Genomic DNA, 20,653 nt, shown 5'->3' on the forward strand with positions numbered 1-20,653 from the left:
GGTAAATGGGTCCCATTAGGTTACTGTATGTGTCACAGCCTTTTTCTTGTCTGAACCAATGAACATGAGAATGTAGCCTACTCTTCAGTAACTGGATATGCTGTTGAGATGAACTCCTAGTGACTTCATAGTCCACATTCTCATGAATATTGGTTTGGTCCACAGAAAGGCTGTCTGCACCGGTTATTTACAAAGATTCATGATGCAGCCAGATTTGAACTGACCCATAGAGAAATCCCCGGTGGGCTCACACAAAAGGCCAATGGTGTTTGCTGTCAGAGAACTTAAGGCAGCAATCACATGAAAAAACCAGATGTGTTTGTTAACATAAATCAATGTGGCAGAATAGTGTTGGTATTTACCACGTTATCTTTTATCTTCAGGCTGCTACTATTATGATGATTTATGATTCTGGACTGTCATGGTAACCACAGTGACATGACACTTTTGTAGCGAGCAGAGAGGCTTTGGGATGTCCCTCTGTGCTCTGTCTACACTGTGATATCCTCTTTCTATGTCTCTGTCTGCAGCCACTTTTGTTTGCCAACCAGATGACTATCAAATGCATGTTTAACCACTTTGCTGCTTAGGCTTTTCTCACCCATGTACTGAGCCTAATTTGGCACTTTTTGGTTTGTTCACATTCCAACATCACTATCTAAATATTTGTTTATGCGGCACCCACACAAATTATACCATGTTTTTTCTTTCAGAAGACTCTTCAGAAAGTGCCATTTGCTTGCTTATACCCCCTGTTGTGGCAGAGAAAATCTACCCAAAAATGGCCAAAAAAGTGTTTCTTTATTGAAATTTTCGAAAAAGTGAATTAAAGGAAATATGTGTATTTTTCACTGCCAAGAAATACACTGCAGTTCTTGCTTTGGCGTTAATTCACCTTTCCAAAACAGAGACAAGCAGGGTTCTAGACATGGGCTTTCATAATAAAATATGCACTTGAAAATGATTATGCATTTTTTTTTTTGGCTAGTTTGCACTGTCTTGAATGAAATACATAAAATATGGATAGCCATTTTCTTAAAATAACTAACCTACCGCATCAAATGAAGCTACCCCTGAATTTATTGAAGGCAGGATGGGGGAGATCTAGGCATTATAACCCCCAATCTCTGAACTTCTTAACATTTTCTGTAGTATAGGGTGTTATTGGCATCATTAATATGTTTAATCATTTGAACTCCTTCAGTGCTAAGAATGAGTGTGATTCGTCCTAAGCATTTGAGGTGTATGTGCAGGAAAAGTCCCATTCGTCCTTAGCACTGAAGGGGTAAAAGGTACTTAATTTGCTATTTAAAGAAAAAAAAAATCCTCTATGCCGAATTGCTACTTTTAAGAGTGGCCAAGGTTGTCCAAAGTTTAATGCACTGTGTAGCATCTGCAGGAGGAAAGTTACATTTTGCCGGCCCTTCTCACAATGGCTTCACAATCGCTTGACCTGATAATAATTCACCAATGGGAGCGAGGGTCTTTCTTCTGGCTGTCTGAAAACTGCCTGAGTTGTTCTGTTCTCTGATTGTGATTTTGGGATAGGTCTTGGCTGTGTCTCTTAGTTCTGTTTTTGATAAGTGAGCTTCAGAGTTAAACATCTGCTGGGAACGGAGCACAGAGAGATTGGGTGAGGTCATACTGCTTTCCACCAAATTTCCTCTTTCTGTTTGTGGCTGTTCGAGTGCATGTGACCCTCTGGCATTTAGGAACAGACTAGATCCCTGAGGAACGACTGAACCACTCTCTGTTTTTATCTCTCTCCACACAAAGCTTCCATGACGCTGAAAAAGGAAACAAGGTTGACATTAGCCAGGGGGACACAGGCGGTTAGAAAGTGCAGCTGTGGAAGAGGCTTAAATACTGGCAAAACATCCAATTGTTTCTGTCCTTCGCTGCTGGCAATCAGACTGAGCTCTAAGAGCTGAAGGCGCTATATTGACCTGTCTGTGAATTCTTTTTACTTGTGCAATTGTGGCTCCACAGGAGGAAAAGTTTGAAACTGTAACAAAACCCTGATTTGCTCTTTTGCAAGATGAAAAGAAACCTACCACTCACTGTGAGAGTCCTATGTGTTTGTTTGCATAACACTATCCACATACCACATTCCTAAGGCTTGAAATACAAATTTCATCAGGAATATACTCACATAATCAGATTTATCATTTTAGTTTGCCAGAAAAGTGTTCATGACCAGATACAATTAGGTGTGGATGTGAATATTATAAATGAAATTATTGTTCTTGTCTTATATGTGGACTTTTAGAAGTATACCTAAAGCTCAACAGCTTAGAAAATTGCCAGGAAAATTATATTTGTGCTGCAAATAAATATATATATATATATATATATATATATATATATATATATATACACACACACACACACAAAGATCTGCAGTGCGGTACAGAGTGGCACTGCAGGGTACTGACCAAAGTACTATAACATAATACCATAACACAAGTAGGGTAGGAACCATGGAGGGGGGGGGGGAAGGGCAGAAGAAACAAGAGGATGGAGGTCCCTGCTTGTGAGAGCTTACATTCTAAAGGGGAGCATTTGGAGTGGAGGTACAAGTTGGTGACACGAAAAGGGTAAGACAGATTTTGGGTTTTGAGGAGGCAGAGTCTGATAGGCTTTATTGAACAAGTGAGTTTTGAGAGAGAGTTTGAACATTCGAGGCTTGGGGAGAGTTCCGTTAGAGTGAGGGAGAGTGTTCCGTAGATGGGGAGCAGCACGGGAGAAGTCTTGGAAGCAGGAGTGAGAGGTGTTTATCAGAATGGAGGAGAGATGGCAGTCACTGGTCTAGCGGAGGGGGCAGAAGGGAGTAGGGAGGGAGGTAAGGTTAGAGATGTAGGGGGGAGAGCAGAGGGAAGCAAGGGTGAGGAGTTCAAACTGAATTATATAGGGCATCGGAAGCCAATGGAGGGATTGGCAGAGAGGGTAGGTAGGAGCAGAGAGGTGTCTAGGTAACTTCCTACAAACTAATGTCAGAGTAAATAAGTTGCATGTATGATCTTCATTTCAAATAGAGTTGCGTGTCACAACACATGCTTCCTGCATCAGTTTGACAGGAGCCTTGAATCACTACTTTGGGCTGCTGGAGGACCCTGATCTTTCCAAAGTCATACTCTTTGTCTGTGGCATCCTGCTTGCCCCCCACATCCCCTCATCATGACACTGCCCATGTCCCATGCAACCCTACATGTACAGGTTACCGATTCTCACAACTGCTGCTGCTGTGAACATTCCGATGATCTGCATGGCTACATGATGCTCTATCTAGATGGAATAAAATATAATAAGGTGCTCAGACCCTGATCTAATACATCTTAAAAACCATCCTATATATACCATATGTCCCAAGTGTCCAGATTTCAAAGGGACAGTTTGTCCTGACACCCATGCCCACTGTAACGCAGTTCTTTGCAGAGGAGGTGTAGCCACGTCCGAATTTGGACTTTTCAAATGTTGGGAGGTATGTATAACCACTAAAGGTAATCTGAAATGCTATGATAATTGAGCACACCCTATTTTTAAGATTATATTCACAGGTTTAGTTTCCAAGATTAGAGGCTTCCACACAAAGTGATTTGATTTAAATGCTAAATATATGTTTTAAAGATATTTAATTATGAATGCACCGTTTGGAATTATGAACGCACTAAGTGAATTTATGATGTTTGTATATGCTGTACTTCCCATATACCTGCCAAGTACATTACTGGGGAACAAGTGGGTATTATTTACTAATAAAGTACACATGTACAAAAACCCATAGCAACCAAACAAGCTCTTGTTGTTTAGAACCATTACATCTAATTGCTCAATGGTTGCACTTTGTAAGTGCATAATATCCATAGATGTACTAAAATGTAATATTTTTTATTCTACTATTCCTGACACAACAATGTCACATGACACCTACAGTAAATATACAGGTGTAGTAAGTTCAACTCATTCCTTTTAATTTAGTAGTATAATGTAAATTATATATTAGTTATCTGGCTGTAGTTGTGCTCTCAGGCGCCATCCCCGCTCTAGCCTTTTTCCGCAGGGGTCGGCGTCTTCTCTGGCCAGCAGTGCGCGTCCCATTGCCTAGCCACGGGAAGCGACTTCCGATTCTTCCGGTCACTGTTTCGCACATGCTTCCTCGCTTCTTGTATTGGCGGTCAGTTTGATATCACTGACTGCGGATACCTTGATGCCTATTTAAGGCATACACTGGTACTGTTCCAGTGCCAGAGTATTAGATCACTCCCCTAGAGATCTGGTGTCATCCCCTGTACTTCATGTTCCTTGGTGGTCATAGTTCGTTTGGATTCCCTGGTTCCTGACTCAACATGTTCCTCACTTTCCTCTGCCTCAGTTCAGTTTGGATCTTCTGGATTGACCTCGGCTTCCCTGACTACCTTTCTGATTACTCCTCGGAACTTCCACTGTCCTTCTGGTGCTGACCCAACTAGTCTACTATGACTCCAGCTACCTTGCTAGAGACTGGCTTCGAGGGCCGCGATCTGCACGTCCCACGCAGCAAAGACCCAACATCCTTGTGGAGGACTCTTGTGAAAACCGGGGGGCATGTTAGACTCCGTACCTCATTGTCCAGTTGCGCCAACTGCTAGCGGGTGAATGTCCATTTCTTCTCATGTGTTGTGACAGAATACTCTGGACGACAGCATGGACACCTCTGGAGATCCGTTACCTCGCACTTTGCTTCAGCATCTTGCTATACGAGTGGATCAGCAAGAATTGATTCAGGCTCAGCTCCTTCAATGCCTGCAAGGGCTGGCAACTTGCCTTGACACCAATCAGGCCTCTCTGGCACCTCTGGTACAGGTCCCTTCTAAATCTGCTCTGGGTGTGGTGGTTCCTTCACTCTCTAATTCAAGCAGGCTCACACACGTACAAATTGACCCCAGTATGGTGCTGCCAGACACTATTGCCAGCAAGCTGAGCATCACTCAGCTGCACAGTGACATTTTCTTGTTAAATTGGGCAGTAGAAGGTTTTCTATCGCTGCGATAAGTCTTCCATAATCTTCCACATCACCCAATATAAACAAATAGACCTCTAAGTTCATACACCCTATTTATCAAAACTCATTGAAGTCCCTGTTAGCTGAACAATTTCTTTTGTCATTACTGAGCAAGCAACAATGTTCACATATTAGTTATCAAGGGATAAAAAACAAACTTGCCAAGTGAAAAATACTTACTAAAGTAGAGTGGGCACAATTTTGTATGTTGACGATAGTGTTAAGCCCCAATTGAAAAACACTGCATAGAATGGGTATTGTGCCCCCGGCCAGGACCAATAGGAGGGCAGCAAGAGAGATCACACAAAAGCCCAAAACAGTTCATTATTTTAAAGTTATCAAATTAGAAATGTTTACTTTGCCCTAAATGTTTAAACTAGAGACAGGCAGACGGCAGCAATTCTAGGTCCAACACAATGTAAATGATTTTCTACCATAAAGCTTTTATGGTGCCAGAAACACAGAGTTCGTAATTGACTCGGCAATAGTTACTTAGAATTTACACCAACATACAAACCTGGATTCCAAGTAAAACAGTTGGGAGTCCTTAAGTTTTAAGTGAACTGATTCCCCATGAACATGTACAATTTTTATGCAAAGGTTTTTACTGTTAAAACCAACAAGAGGCCAATGTATCCTGTTGTAAATCCTACGTTTACACCTAACTCCCACTGTGTACAAAGGGGATTTAAACAGAGGTCATGAAGGCTTTACACAATTTATATACAATAAAATTTCCCATTAATAAAGAAAGAAAAGCACATTACTGATTTACTGTAATGGATCACTAAGGAACTGAGGGCTTAGGATTGCTGAATAAATTTGGGAGAAATCTTTATTTTCTTACCTTCCCCCGAATTGGTTCATTGGGTGTTAACCTTGAATCATATTGATGTAAGAAGGAAATCTCTTCCTGTAATAATTTTGGGAGCCGATTTCTACTTCTGGGAGATGCAAGTGGAACTATAAAAAAGTACACGTTTTAACAGGACAGAAAATAGATGTTTTAAGCTACACTTTGAAAAAACACCAAATAATAAAACAGTAAATATTATTATAGATTATATTATTACAAGTTAACCCGTGCATGATACTCATGTATTCTAGTCAAATCAAGATACTTAAGGTCTTAAAAAGGTTCTTGTCATGCATTTGGGCCTAGCCCAGGCCTCCTCAGGGGAAGATCGTTACTTTCCGACGCAAGCGCCCTTTTTAATGTGTGTTCATGAGGTAAAATTACCTCACGAAAATGAGTTTGACCCCTCAACTCGTAAATTTAGCCTTTACTACCCCTCCCACGGGGGGAAGGGAGGATGATGGAAGTTAACTGACTTGACTATTCTAATTTTTTTGTCAAATAATGTCAGTATACCAAATTTCAGGTCAATTGGATGAGCTCTTTCTGAGAAAATAGTTTTTTCCACACACACACACACACACACACACACACACACACACACACACACACACACTAACGCACGCCTCTACACATGTGTGTTCATGAGGTAAAATTACCTCACGAAAATGAGTTTGAGCCTTACCAAATTTCAGCTCTTTTTGAATTTTTTTTCCCACACACACTAAGAATTTAGTAGGTCAGTGTATAACTCTGCCCAGCAGGTGGCGCTGCAACTTGTTTTTTTTTTTCCACACACACACAGACAGACAGACGCCACTAAGCATTTATATATTAGATTGTTTCTCTTTGGAGAATATAGGCTACAACATATTTTATGGTAAGAAAATTTAAGGACCAGTTGTCAGCTTTAGTTTAGTTATTCTAAGTAACATAAATATATTAATTGCTAAAGCAATTTCTTTTTCAGCCATTTCAGACACACAGAGGCTCTCAGCGGTCTCGTTAAATAGACCTAAATACCGTAAATGTGCTGCGCATAGGAAAAATATTAAAATAGCTTCAGTTCTGACAAGTTTCAGGCGCATCTACTGATATATTGGGTATGTTGTTTGGCCCTTTAACATTATAACTAGATTGCAGTATCAAAAACAAACATATGAGATGACATATCTACTTCTCATCTCACTTATACCATAGCTTGCTTTGTACTACCGCAACAGTTTGGGACATCACTAAACCCCTTTCTCCGGTGAAAAAAGGTGTTTAATTAATGTTTAATTCATTTATTTACCAAGGACAGTGGCGATACAAGTATCTCACTATGCCAATAGCCGAAGTTAATAGGGGAAAAATGCTTAATTTATTTAAATAAGACATCTTTTCATATATTAATATTATTAAAGATTTGGGGGTGTTTTAAACTTTTTTTTTTTCTACAAAGTGGAACTTGAAGCCTAATTCTGGGTTCCAGTTTCACTCAGAGCTGCCGTCCAAAATTGTGGGGCCCATGACAGATGAAACCAACATTCTATGCTCTCCTACCTGTTTTGCAGCTTTGACTACCTGATGTTGCTGATGGTGTCTTCAGGTCAGTTGCTGCTTTACCTGATCCTGGAATGTTGGGGTCCTGTTTGGAAAAGAGATAGTTATTATTCGCCTCCTTGAAAGCAGAGAATTGATAAACACTAGGCCACCTTAACCCCAACTTAACAGACATTAAAATAATAGCATCCACATTATATAATTCGGCCTCCTTCTAGCAAACATTAAATTAATAGTGTTTATTTTTCATAAATAAGCCTCCGTCTCCTCAACCAGTCCCAACATTAAAAGTATTCCCTTTTAATATGTACATGCAAAGTCCCTGACATTAAATTAATAGCATTCCCATTTAATAAAAATGGCATTTTATTTCCAGATCAGGCACCATTACATTCATGTCAAATTCCCCCCTTATAATACATACTATATAATTTATAGTTAAGAAGCCAGAATAGCCTTGTCAACATACCCTCCCCATTATATTTTTTACAGACTGGGCCCTAGAATAGACATATCAAGCCCCCCTCTATATTATTTATAGATTAGGAGGCAGAATATCCATTTAGCCTAACCCCTCCCTCTCTACCTCCCTGTAATTTACTTACAGTCTCCATCCCTCTTCTTCTAGCTCTTCCTCTTCTCTCTGGTAATGGCAGCACCTTTAGGCTCCTCCCAACAGCGTTGTGATGTCACATGGGTGCCTGAGAGAGGGGGGTAGGGCCCGGGGCATGGCTTAAGCTGCAATGTGTAGCGATCCCCCTCCGAGCCTTGCTAAGCCTCTGATGCTCATTGTGCGATGGGCCATTCAAGCAGGCCTGGCAGTCAGGTCACGAAAGACCCCCATGTCATTCCGGACCCCATACAGAGGTACTCCTCTGATCGTGGCGCTGGATCCACTCTGCATGCATGACCCAGCAAGCTGCTGCCAGCCAGTATTGGTGAAGCACCCGCCTATCACTCAGCTGCCTTGGCGTGATAAGCAGCAATACAAAATTAGCCCTATCACTGCTTAATAGTAAATAGGCCTGTAAGTCTCTTCATAGCCTACAAAGATGGATAATATAAAACTAAGTCTAGCACATCCATTGCCAGTGATAGGCAACTCTATTGGTTTTACTTGCTCTTTTATTTTTACTTTTGAGTACCTGAAAACTACAGATTAAATGTATAGCTATATTACTATCCTAAATGAAGCATAGAAATAGTTCTCTGTAAAAATTGATGAAGTCTCTGTTAAGAGCCTACATGATAGCAGATCTGGCTGCCAATTTGGGCATTTTTTATAACCAAACCGGTGGGTTGAAGGGCTCTGGTATACGGTGGTATGCCATACCGCCCCTCTCCTACTGCCTTCATTGTACAACTATCAAATTCCATCCACTTACATTTTCCATACCACCACTTCTAAATTTCCAATTCGATCACCGTCTGACATCACTCACCTGTCCCCTCTCTTCTCACATTACATGCATAGTCTTGGGGTGTGTGATTGGATAGACCCCTCCCAGGCTGAGCATGCAGCCTAGGAATGGTGTGATCGCCTGGAACAATGGGAGCTATTGGTTACTTTGCCCAGCCTTTGATATGGGTCAGCTTGGATCACTGATCACACTGGTGTACCCTCTGCCCCCATCATAATTTGTCAACTCAAGGCCACCAAGGGAGGCCTGGGCCTAAGTACTTTGTACCTGTCCCTCTCCCCTCTTGCATCAAATTATCAGTGATGGGACCGATCCATTCAGACAGGGCAATTCACGTCTCCTGTCTCACCAGTATATTCAAGGCATGGGAGTTGTATGGATTAATCTGGCTCAGAAGTGAGTATAGTGCAGCAACATATTAAGTATGACCCAGAATCAGAGTTTTCCTTACCTGGGGTGCTGTGTTGTTCTGGTTGCCATCAACTTCCCATTCATTCAACCGGAAACTTTATGTGGAGGGGCATCAATAATATCGCTATCGCCTCGGACTTAGCAGCAAAGGGGGAACAGCGTTAAACTCGAGTCTGGGGGAGCCATCAAATTGGAGGAATACTGCACCCCAGGTAAGCAGAATTTTGGATTTTATCTTTATCATCATATCAATTATCATTGCAACACCTCATTTTTTAAAATTTGGTTGTAATTCTTCTTTAAAGGACACATGCAGATATATACAGCGAGTACCTAATACTTAGAATAACTGCAAAACTGAGCCTATTTTAAGACCTTACTTCCTGAACATGAGCACTGCTGGGGGAAATTACTTTCCAACACATAAGATGAGAGTGTGAGGAATAGATTGAAAGATGACAAAGAATGAAAGACTAAAGGTGTAAAAAACAAAAGGAAAAACTATTGGGAGATTGAAGTGAATCAAATGGACAGCTATTCTGCATTGGAGCCTAGCGGGTATATTTACTAAATTGCAGGTATGAAAAAGTGGAGATTTTGCCTACAGCAACCAATCACATTCTAATTATCATTTATTTAGTACATTCTACAAAATGATTACTGGAATCTGATTGGTTGCTAGAGGCAACATCTCCACTTTTCAAACCCGCCAGAAACTCCCAGCTTGATAAATTTACCCCTAAGTATTTATTAGTTATTAGTATTTAACCTTAAGTAAATTTAGTGTTATCCTGGCATTCCTGTTGTTTTAAAAAAGTAATGTGAACCTTGCAGCATATGTCTGCCTGATGGTCAAGGGCCAGCAGAAGATCCTGTATGGCTGCTCTAATTATGTTTTAAACTCAATCAGAGCGGTCGGGTATCATCCTCTGCCTGTTTATTGGCCGCCAGGTCCGATCAACGTGAAGGAGGGCCCCCCCACCCCTACAAAAAAGTCTAGATCCACTCCCGCTTCAGCTGCTGTGACATCACTCCATTTACGCAATTACCGACAATACAAAGGAGGTTCAATGTATATTTATTTCTACATGATCTGTAACGTGCGGGTATTAAATTCTACTCATGATGTTAAATGCAGTAGAAAACAAAAATGAAAATTCTGAATATAGCAATGAAATAATATGTTATTTTGGCCAATAAAGAGACACCCACGTATCAGATGTCAAATCAGATTAAGTTTGGAAAGCAGATTTATATCCCTTCTGCTTAGTTCCTGCTTTTTCAACCCCTTCAGTGCCGCTGAGAACAGCCCGGGGTTATTAAATTACAGGTGGCACATTCTTCAAGGCAGATAAGAGGTTAACGAGGAAAGTGAAGAATATTACTAGACAGCTGTTCATATCATGAAAACACTCCATAAATAATAACTAGAGCTCGATTCAGTTTTAAAGCAGGTTTTAATAATCGTCCTGCATACTATATGTACTCTTGAATTTTACTTACAATAAAAATAAAAAGCTGTTTATATGAAGTAGCTCTTTGGTTTAGATGTCTTCTGCCTGCACTAATTGTTATGCATTCAAACACTTCAAAATGAGCAATGTGACATACGTGTGAGGGATATGTTTCTTGTGCACCTACACACAGACTGGTAGACATAAGAGGCATGATACACATGTGTACACTACTTACAGGTTCATAGTCAATGAGGAGCACTTGCAGAATTCCATCATGGTTGCTCTACAGCAAACGTGTTCAGTGAATGCAGTGCTCCTCTAATGCGCTTCTGATGCACTGAGCAGGAAGGACTCCATTCATTAATTTTAATGAAGCCCGGCTCAACACATGACCCACAATAGTAGGGACGCAGACAGCTCTGACCTGACAACAATTACAAAAGGTGCTTCAAACATAAAAATGTGTTTTAATTATTTTTCAAAATGAAGTTGTCTTACGGACATTCTTTTGTATGGAAATAGTGCCAACGTTCCAATGTGAATTTGCAGACGAGGGTTCCAAGAGACCGCTATTTTGAAATACTTTAGACCTATTATTCAGTGTTAAATGTAATGTTTTTCATACAACGGGAAATAGCGCTTGATTATCTCACCTATTCCATGCAACGGTGCTTTGTATGGGTTACAGCCATGTCGTGTTTGCCGACCAGAATAAGCCAGGTTGCAAAAGTCATTTCTTTGGGTAGTCACACGGTCATAGGAAGGTTTGTGAAGACTTGAACTTTGCTGATCACAAGGCCACCACTCCACCTTCAGCAGGAAGAGTAAATATTTCAGAAACAATTTGTAACATGACTGAAATATTGATTACATTGACTCTTCATTTTCAATTTCTTAGCCACCCTTTTTATTCAAAATTGCAGCTGATTTTGATCCTTCTAGTTTTGGTCATTAAAAATGATGCTATTCCCAAAATTGAATGTAACTTACCTTTATCACAAATAAACACACCCTTTAAAGGTAAGTCCATGTTAAAGTATACATAAATAGAATAGACACTTATCATGACTTGATACACTCTCCAATCCAGCTTAAATAACAACTCTCACTCTGTTTAAAATAGCTTAAATGGGAAACCATTTTAAGAGCAGGGGATTGGATTTTGAGTGTCAATAATCTGACATCACCAGGGATGTTCGGTTACACAGATGGAGACTGAATCTGCCCATTGCTCTATCTTCTGCCTTCCTTCTTCTTGATGTCTCTGGTTTCAAGGGCAACCCTAGCTCTTAGGTTAATTGAAGTCACCCTTCCCCCTGTAACAAGCATACGGGGGGAAGGGTGACTGATTGACAGCTCCAGCTCTATTACAAGTGAAGTTTGGGCTATCAATCAGCCAATAAAGTGGCAGAGAGGGTCACCTTTGTCTGGAATATTGACTACACCTCTTTCTACCGTGACTTTCCAAGGCAAAGCAGAGACCTGGGCATACCGAACGTCAAACACTTCTATCTAGCTGCACAACCTTTGGAATAGCCAAGGATCACAAGAGTCCAACAGTTTATAAATTTCATCCATCTGCTCTTCTCTGGCTTCTGTGACAAAATCCCCCAAAATAGGTTCAACGGCATCCTGTAATTTCTCATGTATGATCACTCTGAGACAAATAAATAACATAAATTAGCTCCACCGCCCAGAGCAGATAGCCCACTTTTTGACAATTCGAGATGCAATCATCTGAATTATGGCTGGTATGCAGAGCAAATGTATGAACGATATCCAACTCCTCCTTCTCCTCTTTCTATGAAATAAAAGAAAATTTCAATATACTGAAGAGGAACTTTTTTCAGTTCTTGCTGAGAAATTTCCATACATCAATTAAAACTTGTTCAAGCTGCAGACCTTTAACTACTGTTGAATCCCTCTGCATCAGACAATCCTCAACAAAAGGCCTTCCATCCGCTTGGGGTCAACAAAAGCCGTGCAGCAATAAAATACGCTATTTCAATTGTAAGCAACAGTCCGCTCATTCCATACAAGCCATCCTTACCAGAGTATGGCACACCTACCGGATGGAATTCATGACGAGTATACTTAGTAACTCATCAAAGTCCTTTAATTAAGTGTCGGAGCCCTGGGGCTATCACAAAGCGCATTACCATTTTCCTTTTAATTTGGTGAGCGCTTAATGTTGTTACCCCTGGTTTCCTCCCCACACTCTCCACCGGTACCCCTCTTCCCCGGCAGTCGGCCACGCTGCTCCTCTGTCTCTTTATTCTCCTTTACTCCCTTCCTGTCACCCTTTGTAGTGACAAACTTCTGTACGCCACCAAATATTCTGCTGTCTGCAAAATACTGTCTCGCTTTGTATTCTTGTTATATGAAGATTTTCAACTAAATAAAGTCTTTACAAAAGAAAATACTGAAGGCGTTCGGAAAGTAGATTCTGTCCCTGTGTTTCTCCTGTGTTTACTGGACAGCCGCCAAAATAATTATTTATGTTTATTTCGTTAGCGATACTGTGTACGGACCGCGACTAAAAGTGAGGATGTAAAAACCTATTGTTATAGATACAACACAATACCAAAACTTGGCTTTAATTCACTTGGCTGCAATAAGTACAGTGTTAAGTTTGACTTAAGAGAAAAGGTTTATTAACACAGACACATAACATCTGGCTTAAATTAAAACTTTTGAATCACTTTCTAGTGATAAATTGTAAACAGATTTACTTACACAAACCATTTGTAATATTCTCACCAACATCCCCCCTATGTTAGATATTTATTTAAACATTAATTACAATTCAATTTCTCAGGTTTAAACGATCGGAGACATCTTTGATTATGCAATAAATTTGATTCTCCACCCTTTCCACAAACAAAATGATTGTATTTAGAGTGCAAGCTTATCTCACGAAATGGGGAGCAGGGCTCAGTAAAATCTGGGGTGGAGGGGGGTTGGGATGAAAATAACACCAAGGTCCCTCTTATTTTTCCTTATTCCCAAAAAAACTTTTCTTCATCCCTCCACATTAATTACAAAATGTTAAAACTATGAAAAAAAACCTACACAAAAACATTCAGCATAACTATGGAAATTTCTAAATGAAAACATTCTCATTTTAACTTGTATGCAGGGCCGGACTGGGACTAAAAATCAGCCCTGGCATTTAAAGCACACAGGCCCACCTCAGATTCAGATGATAATAATATTACAGTACTTTTTGCAAAGGTCATTCTTATACAGTGTCCCGTGAGATACAAATATATTATACGCAGCTTGACTCTCTATTTGCAGCATAGGGCTTACCAGTATCAGATAATGGTATGTACAGGACAGGAAGAGAAATTTGGGGCCTGGTTACAGTGAACTTTTGGGACTCCCCTCCTTAGACGAGTAGCAAAGAAACTGTGTGCCGCCGCTGTGCGACGTTGCCAAAATGGGTGTGACCACATTGTGCTGGGGGTGTGGTCAACATGGGGCATTGATACATACATTATAATAAAACATTACATTTATCACGCCCTCCCAGCCACATCACACCCTCCCAGACACATTATGACACCCCCAGCCCACTGTACTTATTTATGCATCTGGTGCTGCTGACGTCCATCAGGGTGGGAACTTCCTGTAGAGTGAGCAGGGAAGCTCCTAGTCTCACGAGATTACAAAATGTTGTGAGACTTAGAGCTGCTCTGCAGTTTGTGTTCTGTCAGGGGACTGGGAGCAGCTATCAGCTCCCTCCTGCTAACCAGAGCTGGATTAACGCTCGGGGGAGCCCAGGGTTTTAAAGACAGCAGGGCCCCTATTATGTAACATGGTTATCATTTTAGACAAATTTTAGACAAATACACAGGCAATACTGTGTGCCCTACTGTTAGATGCACACAGCTCTGCCTTCACGAGCAGTACGTTGTGAAGCGGGACATACCTCCCAACTCTCCATGCAGTCGGACCAAATCCTGACTAAGCAAGACAGTCACCCAAATTCAGGACTGTCCCACCAGATTCAGAACAGTTGGCAGATTGTCCTGCTCTCTCCTACCTGTCTTGGTCACTTTCACCACCTGTGACTGCTGGTGTCTTTAGCTCAGTTCCTGCTCGTCTTGATCCTGAAATGTTGGATGCCCTATTTTGGAAAATAAATGGGTACATGAGATTTAGAAAACTCCAACCAGCCCCAGTGTTAAATCAATAGCACCCACGTTTTGTAATTATGCCTCCCTCAATTCTCAACAATAATAATAATCACATTTAATAAGACCTATTTCCCTCCAACCAGCCCCAACATTAAATTAACAGTATACCCATTTAATCAAAACCAATTCCCCCCCCCCCCCAAACAGTCCCAGCAATAAACTAAATAGCATTTACCTTTAATAAATATACCCATTTTCCAAAACCATCACCGGCATTAAATAATTCATATTCACATTTAATAAATAGCCCTCCTCCCCAAAATCAGCCCCATGTTCAATTAATAGCCCCAAACCACCCCAGCATTAAATTAAATTAAAGGCACCTTAAATAATTAGCCCCCACCTACACTCCACCATTAAATAGCTTACGTCCCACATTTTTTTTTTTTTTTTAAGATCTTCCCTTCCCTTACACACTATATTAACATACAGCGGCCGCTCACACACACTATATTAACATGCAGCGGCCGCACATACACACTATATTATCGTACTGCGGCCACACACACACACACACACACACACTATATTATCAAACTGCGGCCACACACACACACTATATTAACATACTGCGGCCACACACACACACTATATTAACATACTGCGGCCACACACACACACTATATTAACATACTGCGGCCACACACACACACACACTATATTAACATACTGCGGCCACACACACACACACTATATTAACATACTGCGGACACACACACACTATATTAACATACTGCGGCCACACACACACACACTATATTAACATACTGCGGCCACACACACACACACTATATTAACATACTGCGCGCCACACACACACACACACTATATTAACATACTGCGGACACATACACATACACATACACACACACACATAATATTAACATACTGCTGCTCGGAAAAATGACAATTTTTACTGCTGGTCTTCCAGAGATAAAGTTCATAAATAGCAGTGAAACTGCGATAAGCGGCGATATAAAAAAATGGTAATTATCATAAAAATAGATCACTTTATCTGATCACTAAGTTTTACCCACATTGCATGATCATTAATAAATAATATACATACACAGTGCTCATTTACTTGCTTACCAATAGTCAGACAATGCATGTTTAATCTTTACTAACATCCATCCAATGTTTCTCTAGGCTCACTAATGTTCTTACACTGCTCCATGGCAGATTATAATACAGAGGCACAGAGCTGCCACATGAAATATTATTTGTACACTAACCTCACCTTATTTTCCTGCTCACAGCACAGGGCACAGTTAGCATGGTGTCTGCTTGCTAATACACATACACCCGAAGTCCACGCTGCAGCTGCCACTCCCCCCACTCAGACCATGTGATTACAGCCAACCAACCAAGCCAGGGAGGGGTGCATATGTTATGAGTCAAACCATATGACTCCTGACAAGAACGCCGGGGAGTGACTGGTCCTGTCTGCAGGTCCATTGGGTTGCCGTGCAGGGGTGGTTCCACATCGAAATAGTCACCAGCGGAGTGAGCGCTGTGACTGCTGGAAAAAAAAGAAGAAGATGCGGACAGCTGATCGGCCCATCTAGCCATCGGCCCTTCTGGCATTTGCCAGAAGTGCCAGATGGCCAGTCCGGCCCTGCTTGTATGTAACAAAAAATATTAAAACTGGCCCAATTGCTTACAGTATAGAGTACCTGTGTTCATAAAAAGGTTAATTACCCTTATATCCTTGAAGTTAAAGGCTGTAAGAGGTAATTCATTTTATGTCAACAATACAGGCAAACAGAAACACAGTGGGCCTGATTCATTAGGATCTTAACTTGAGAACCTTCTTATTTCAGTCTCCTGGACAAAACCATGTTACAATGCAAGGGGTGTAAATTAGTATTCTGTTTTGCACATAAGTTAAATACTGACTGTTTTTTCATGTAGCACACAAATATCAACTTTAAATTTCAGTGTACAATTAAGCTATCAAGTACCAGGGGAGGGAGGGGGCACCAGGGGAAGGAGGGGGCACCAGGGCTTTCCCCGGCCATTTCTAATAAGTTTAGTGGATACTATGCTACATCCTAGATTTTTGTCTATTGATGGTCTCTGCATCTATCGTGTTTTATGTCTTTGTGTTTTGGTCCTGTTACCTGTTATACTGGTTCTGGAGAGACTTCCTGAAGTCTGTTTTCTTTCACTGGAATTAGGAGGCTCCAAGTGAGCGGAAATATATCTGGCTCTATTTTTATACATCCTAAAGTACCGTGTAACTGTAATAATTCAGCTTGGAACAGATTGTTTCCTTTGTATTTTAATATATTTAAAGGTCCAGAGAATGCCCAGAGAATTTTAGCAAAGTCTGGAGTCCACAGACTGGGTATCCGACTACTGGACCAGTTTGTATATTCTCACCGTGTTTATGTGGGTTTCCTTCGGGTGCTCCAGTTTCCTCCCACACTCCAAAAACATACTGGTAGGTTAATTGGCTGATATGAAATTGTCCCTAGTCTGTGCCAATTCATGGGTACACACTTACACGATTTTACACGATTTACCTTCAGATCTGTGCTCTTCATCTGTCATAACCATCTGCTGAAAAGATTGTGACTCTGTAACCTCTATGGAGATCAGCCTACACTGCTGGTTGTGAGTGCACACACTCTGCAAGATCTGACCAACCTCGTTCCATTATTTATATAGATTTTTAGTCCAGGTATAAAATCAAATGAAACAATAGAATGTGCTTTGGTACGATAAAACATGATCGCGGTGGGAGCGTACACACTAGTGCAATATTGGTCCTAACAGTCGTTTATCGTGTGATTGGCACGATAATCGGGTTAAAAATCTGTAATGTGTACCAAGCTTTAATCCTCAGCATAAAACTATCAGGAGTCCTAATAGAGCTCTCATTTTAACTTCCTAAATGCTAAAAATAGTAACAAACTCATACACCAATGTATTTGGACCAATAGAAATGGTAAAAGACATCTTCACAATTAGTTGATGTCACCAACGTAATTCCTTCCACAGATCTCTAATGTAGAGCTATGGTCCTCCAATGCCAAGAGCTGCGACGTATGCCCCTATTTGATGTGTATGGGGGGCATATTTTAATAATGAAGACTCCATTAAATGTGAAGTTTTCCTTTTAAGAAACATATTTTATACATATATTGTACTGGAGGTCAACCCTGGAGTTTTGCTATATAATATGTGAACCAGCTAATGTGATCTCTGCCTCATTAAGGTGGCACATCCCATAGGCAAGTGCGGGGAAGAGGGGAGTTAGATGTGCCTGGAATAAAATAATAATGAAAAAAAAAATTAAAAAAGTAATTAAACAAAAAATTATAAATATATTTTTTATTTATTGTGTTATTGCTTATTTTGTAACAATGATTTTTACATGTTTTAACTGTTTAAATTTTTTTTTTTTTCAATAATTGAGTTTTACTAATTATATTTTCTATTTATATTATAACTTCTATGTAATAGTATGTATATAGCATTTATATATATTTTGTATTTTGATCATATGTAGTTTTATTGTTTGCCTCATTAGACCTCCTTATGCGATTAAGCCTTCATGCTTTCTCTGCACTCAACAACTTAAGATGACCAATTTAGTGTAGCTTATTATATTAGTATAAACTGTTTTCAGGGATAGGGGAAACCACTCCCCCGATGAAGTACTTGTTTACAGATACTGCACTATTAATATCTAGTTCTCTTTACTATTCCACTTTGGTGTTTGTTATTGGACAGCCTAAACTGTACCTGTTTTTGCTGTGACTGGGTTCCTTCTCTTGTGCCAGTTTGAGTCCCATTACAGATAAGATTGAATATTAACTTTTAACATTCTACGTACAACTACTATAACATTGGCGGAGTGTTACCAGTCTTCCTGACTGGTTCATGTGCACTGGAACTGGAAAGCTTGGTACTTGTACCGCTGTTGTCCATGGAAGATAGGTATCCCATGCTTTGCATGAGGAAGCCTTCACAAGAGTGCTCCGGCAAAAGCTATCACCAACGACATCCGGCAATAGCTAACACGTTTGGTAAATAGGGAGAGGACCTAAATCTGGCGAAAAGTCCCTATCATAATAGGGGTCTAAGTGTGCAACCGCTTACTGTAAATAATATAAATACTAAAAGACAAGGGGCTAGATTTACTAAGCTGCGAGTTTGAAAAAGTGGGGATGTTGATTATAGCAACCAATCAGATTCTAGCTTTCATTTATTTAGTACATTCTACAAAATGACAGCTAGAATCTGATTGGTTGCTATAGGCAACATCCCCACTTTTTCAAACCCGCAGCTTTGTAAATCTAGCCCAAGGAGTTAGATGATCATATAAAACCATAAGGTTGTAAGCCGAGTGCTTTTGCAAAGTCACATATATCTGCGATGACTTCTAATATCTGTAATAATTTACAATAGAGGGTGCATTAATTCTTATAGTACTAATGAACAATGAAGCGATCACAGCAGAAATGACTGACTATAACCAATGACATCAAAACTCAGATTCACATATTATTTAGAGGAGTGTATACATAATATAACATCAATTATGTACTATATGATGTTAAAGCAGTCTATCTGAAGCTTTCCAGTTAATTACAAACCTGTCCATGACATCCTCCCAGGTCTGTATGAACATATGCTCAATGATCTTCAATTGTTTAGTATTATCTGTTGGCCCCTTTTTGTGATAGAGCCCCTAAGCTGGAGCTTCATCAGCACCCCTGCTCCAACTAAACTGAACAATTCGGAAATTATGTTGCGCAAGGTTGCACTGAACAGCTGATTCCCAATGCAGTACTTTACGGTGGAGTTCACATTAGGTTCAAATTTTAACAATTAACTCACGTAAAAAATGGTGCATTGATCAGTCACTTTGTTAATCAGCTATAAGATTAGAAGCAGAATTGTTTGGAAGTGAGACCATATATCCTGACATTTTTGTTATTCTCACGCAGTTCAACTGCTATTAAGATCAGTGACAGCTCGCTAATTCCTATGTTTCTAATTAGAACTATAACATTTGTCACTGCAGCTGCACATTAATATTATAACAAGCTGGGAGTTAGGGTTTAAATGGGAACATGTCTGACATATAAATGGAATAAGACAATCTAATACAGAATGTACTGATGTTACTAATTGGAATATATTAAAAAAAATCTGTCAAATATTTTATGCATTAAATGAGAAGAAAAGACACAAGTTTGTGATACATTAGTGGAAATGACCAGAAGTAATGACCTACACACACCCCACTCTTACCTGCTTGTTGTTGGTGTTTGCGGTACTTGTGAAAGTTATAGGCTCATTCAGAAACCTGACATTGCCTTGAATGAACTTAATGTTGATTGGATGAGGCATGTTGTTGCGACTTGGCGATCTTGGATGTGGCGGAGGATTACTAGATTTCTTGAATAGAGCGGGGCGGCTGATTTTATTTTCATCCAATCTGACGTCAATTAAATTTTCATTAAACAATCTGTATGTATTTGGCCTGTTCACAGGAAAAGTAAATGTAATATATTTAGCACCCGGAATAGCTTACAAGTGTCTAACATCTATGAGTGTTGGTGACTAAGGGGGGAATTCAATTAGCCGCAATGCTCCTTAGAACATACCGCTACGCACTTTTTCAGTTACTACGGTAGAAATCTCAGCTCATTTTTCCTTGCACCTCTATGGGAAATGGTGGGGAGACACTTTGCTTCTAATTG

At 40.2% G+C, this 20,653-nt stretch overlaps 1 protein-coding gene across 1 annotated transcript in view; it reads right to left on the reverse strand.

The window, feature by feature from the left end:
- Positions 1-784: 784 nt before the first annotated feature.
- Positions 785-20,653, reverse strand: part of CIMIP6 (ciliary microtubule inner protein 6) — a 21,068-nt gene continuing 1,199 nt past the window's right edge. Inside the window, exons 2-5 of the mRNA XM_075200742.1 lie at positions 20,202-20,433; positions 11,385-11,541; positions 5,889-6,004; positions 785-1,787 (exon numbers count right to left, since the gene is read on the reverse strand). Of these exons, the coding sequence (XP_075056843.1) occupies positions 1,428-1,787; positions 5,889-6,004; positions 11,385-11,541; positions 20,202-20,433 (865 nt within the window). The 3' untranslated portion in view covers positions 785-1,427. The remainder of the gene's footprint in view (positions 1,788-5,888; positions 6,005-11,384; positions 11,542-20,201; positions 20,434-20,653) is intronic.

The sequence above is a fragment of the Mixophyes fleayi genome, chromosome 3, assembly GCF_038048845.1.
Source record: "Mixophyes fleayi isolate aMixFle1 chromosome 3, aMixFle1.hap1, whole genome shotgun sequence".
Taxonomy (NCBI): domain Eukaryota; kingdom Metazoa; phylum Chordata; class Amphibia; order Anura; family Limnodynastidae; genus Mixophyes; species Mixophyes fleayi.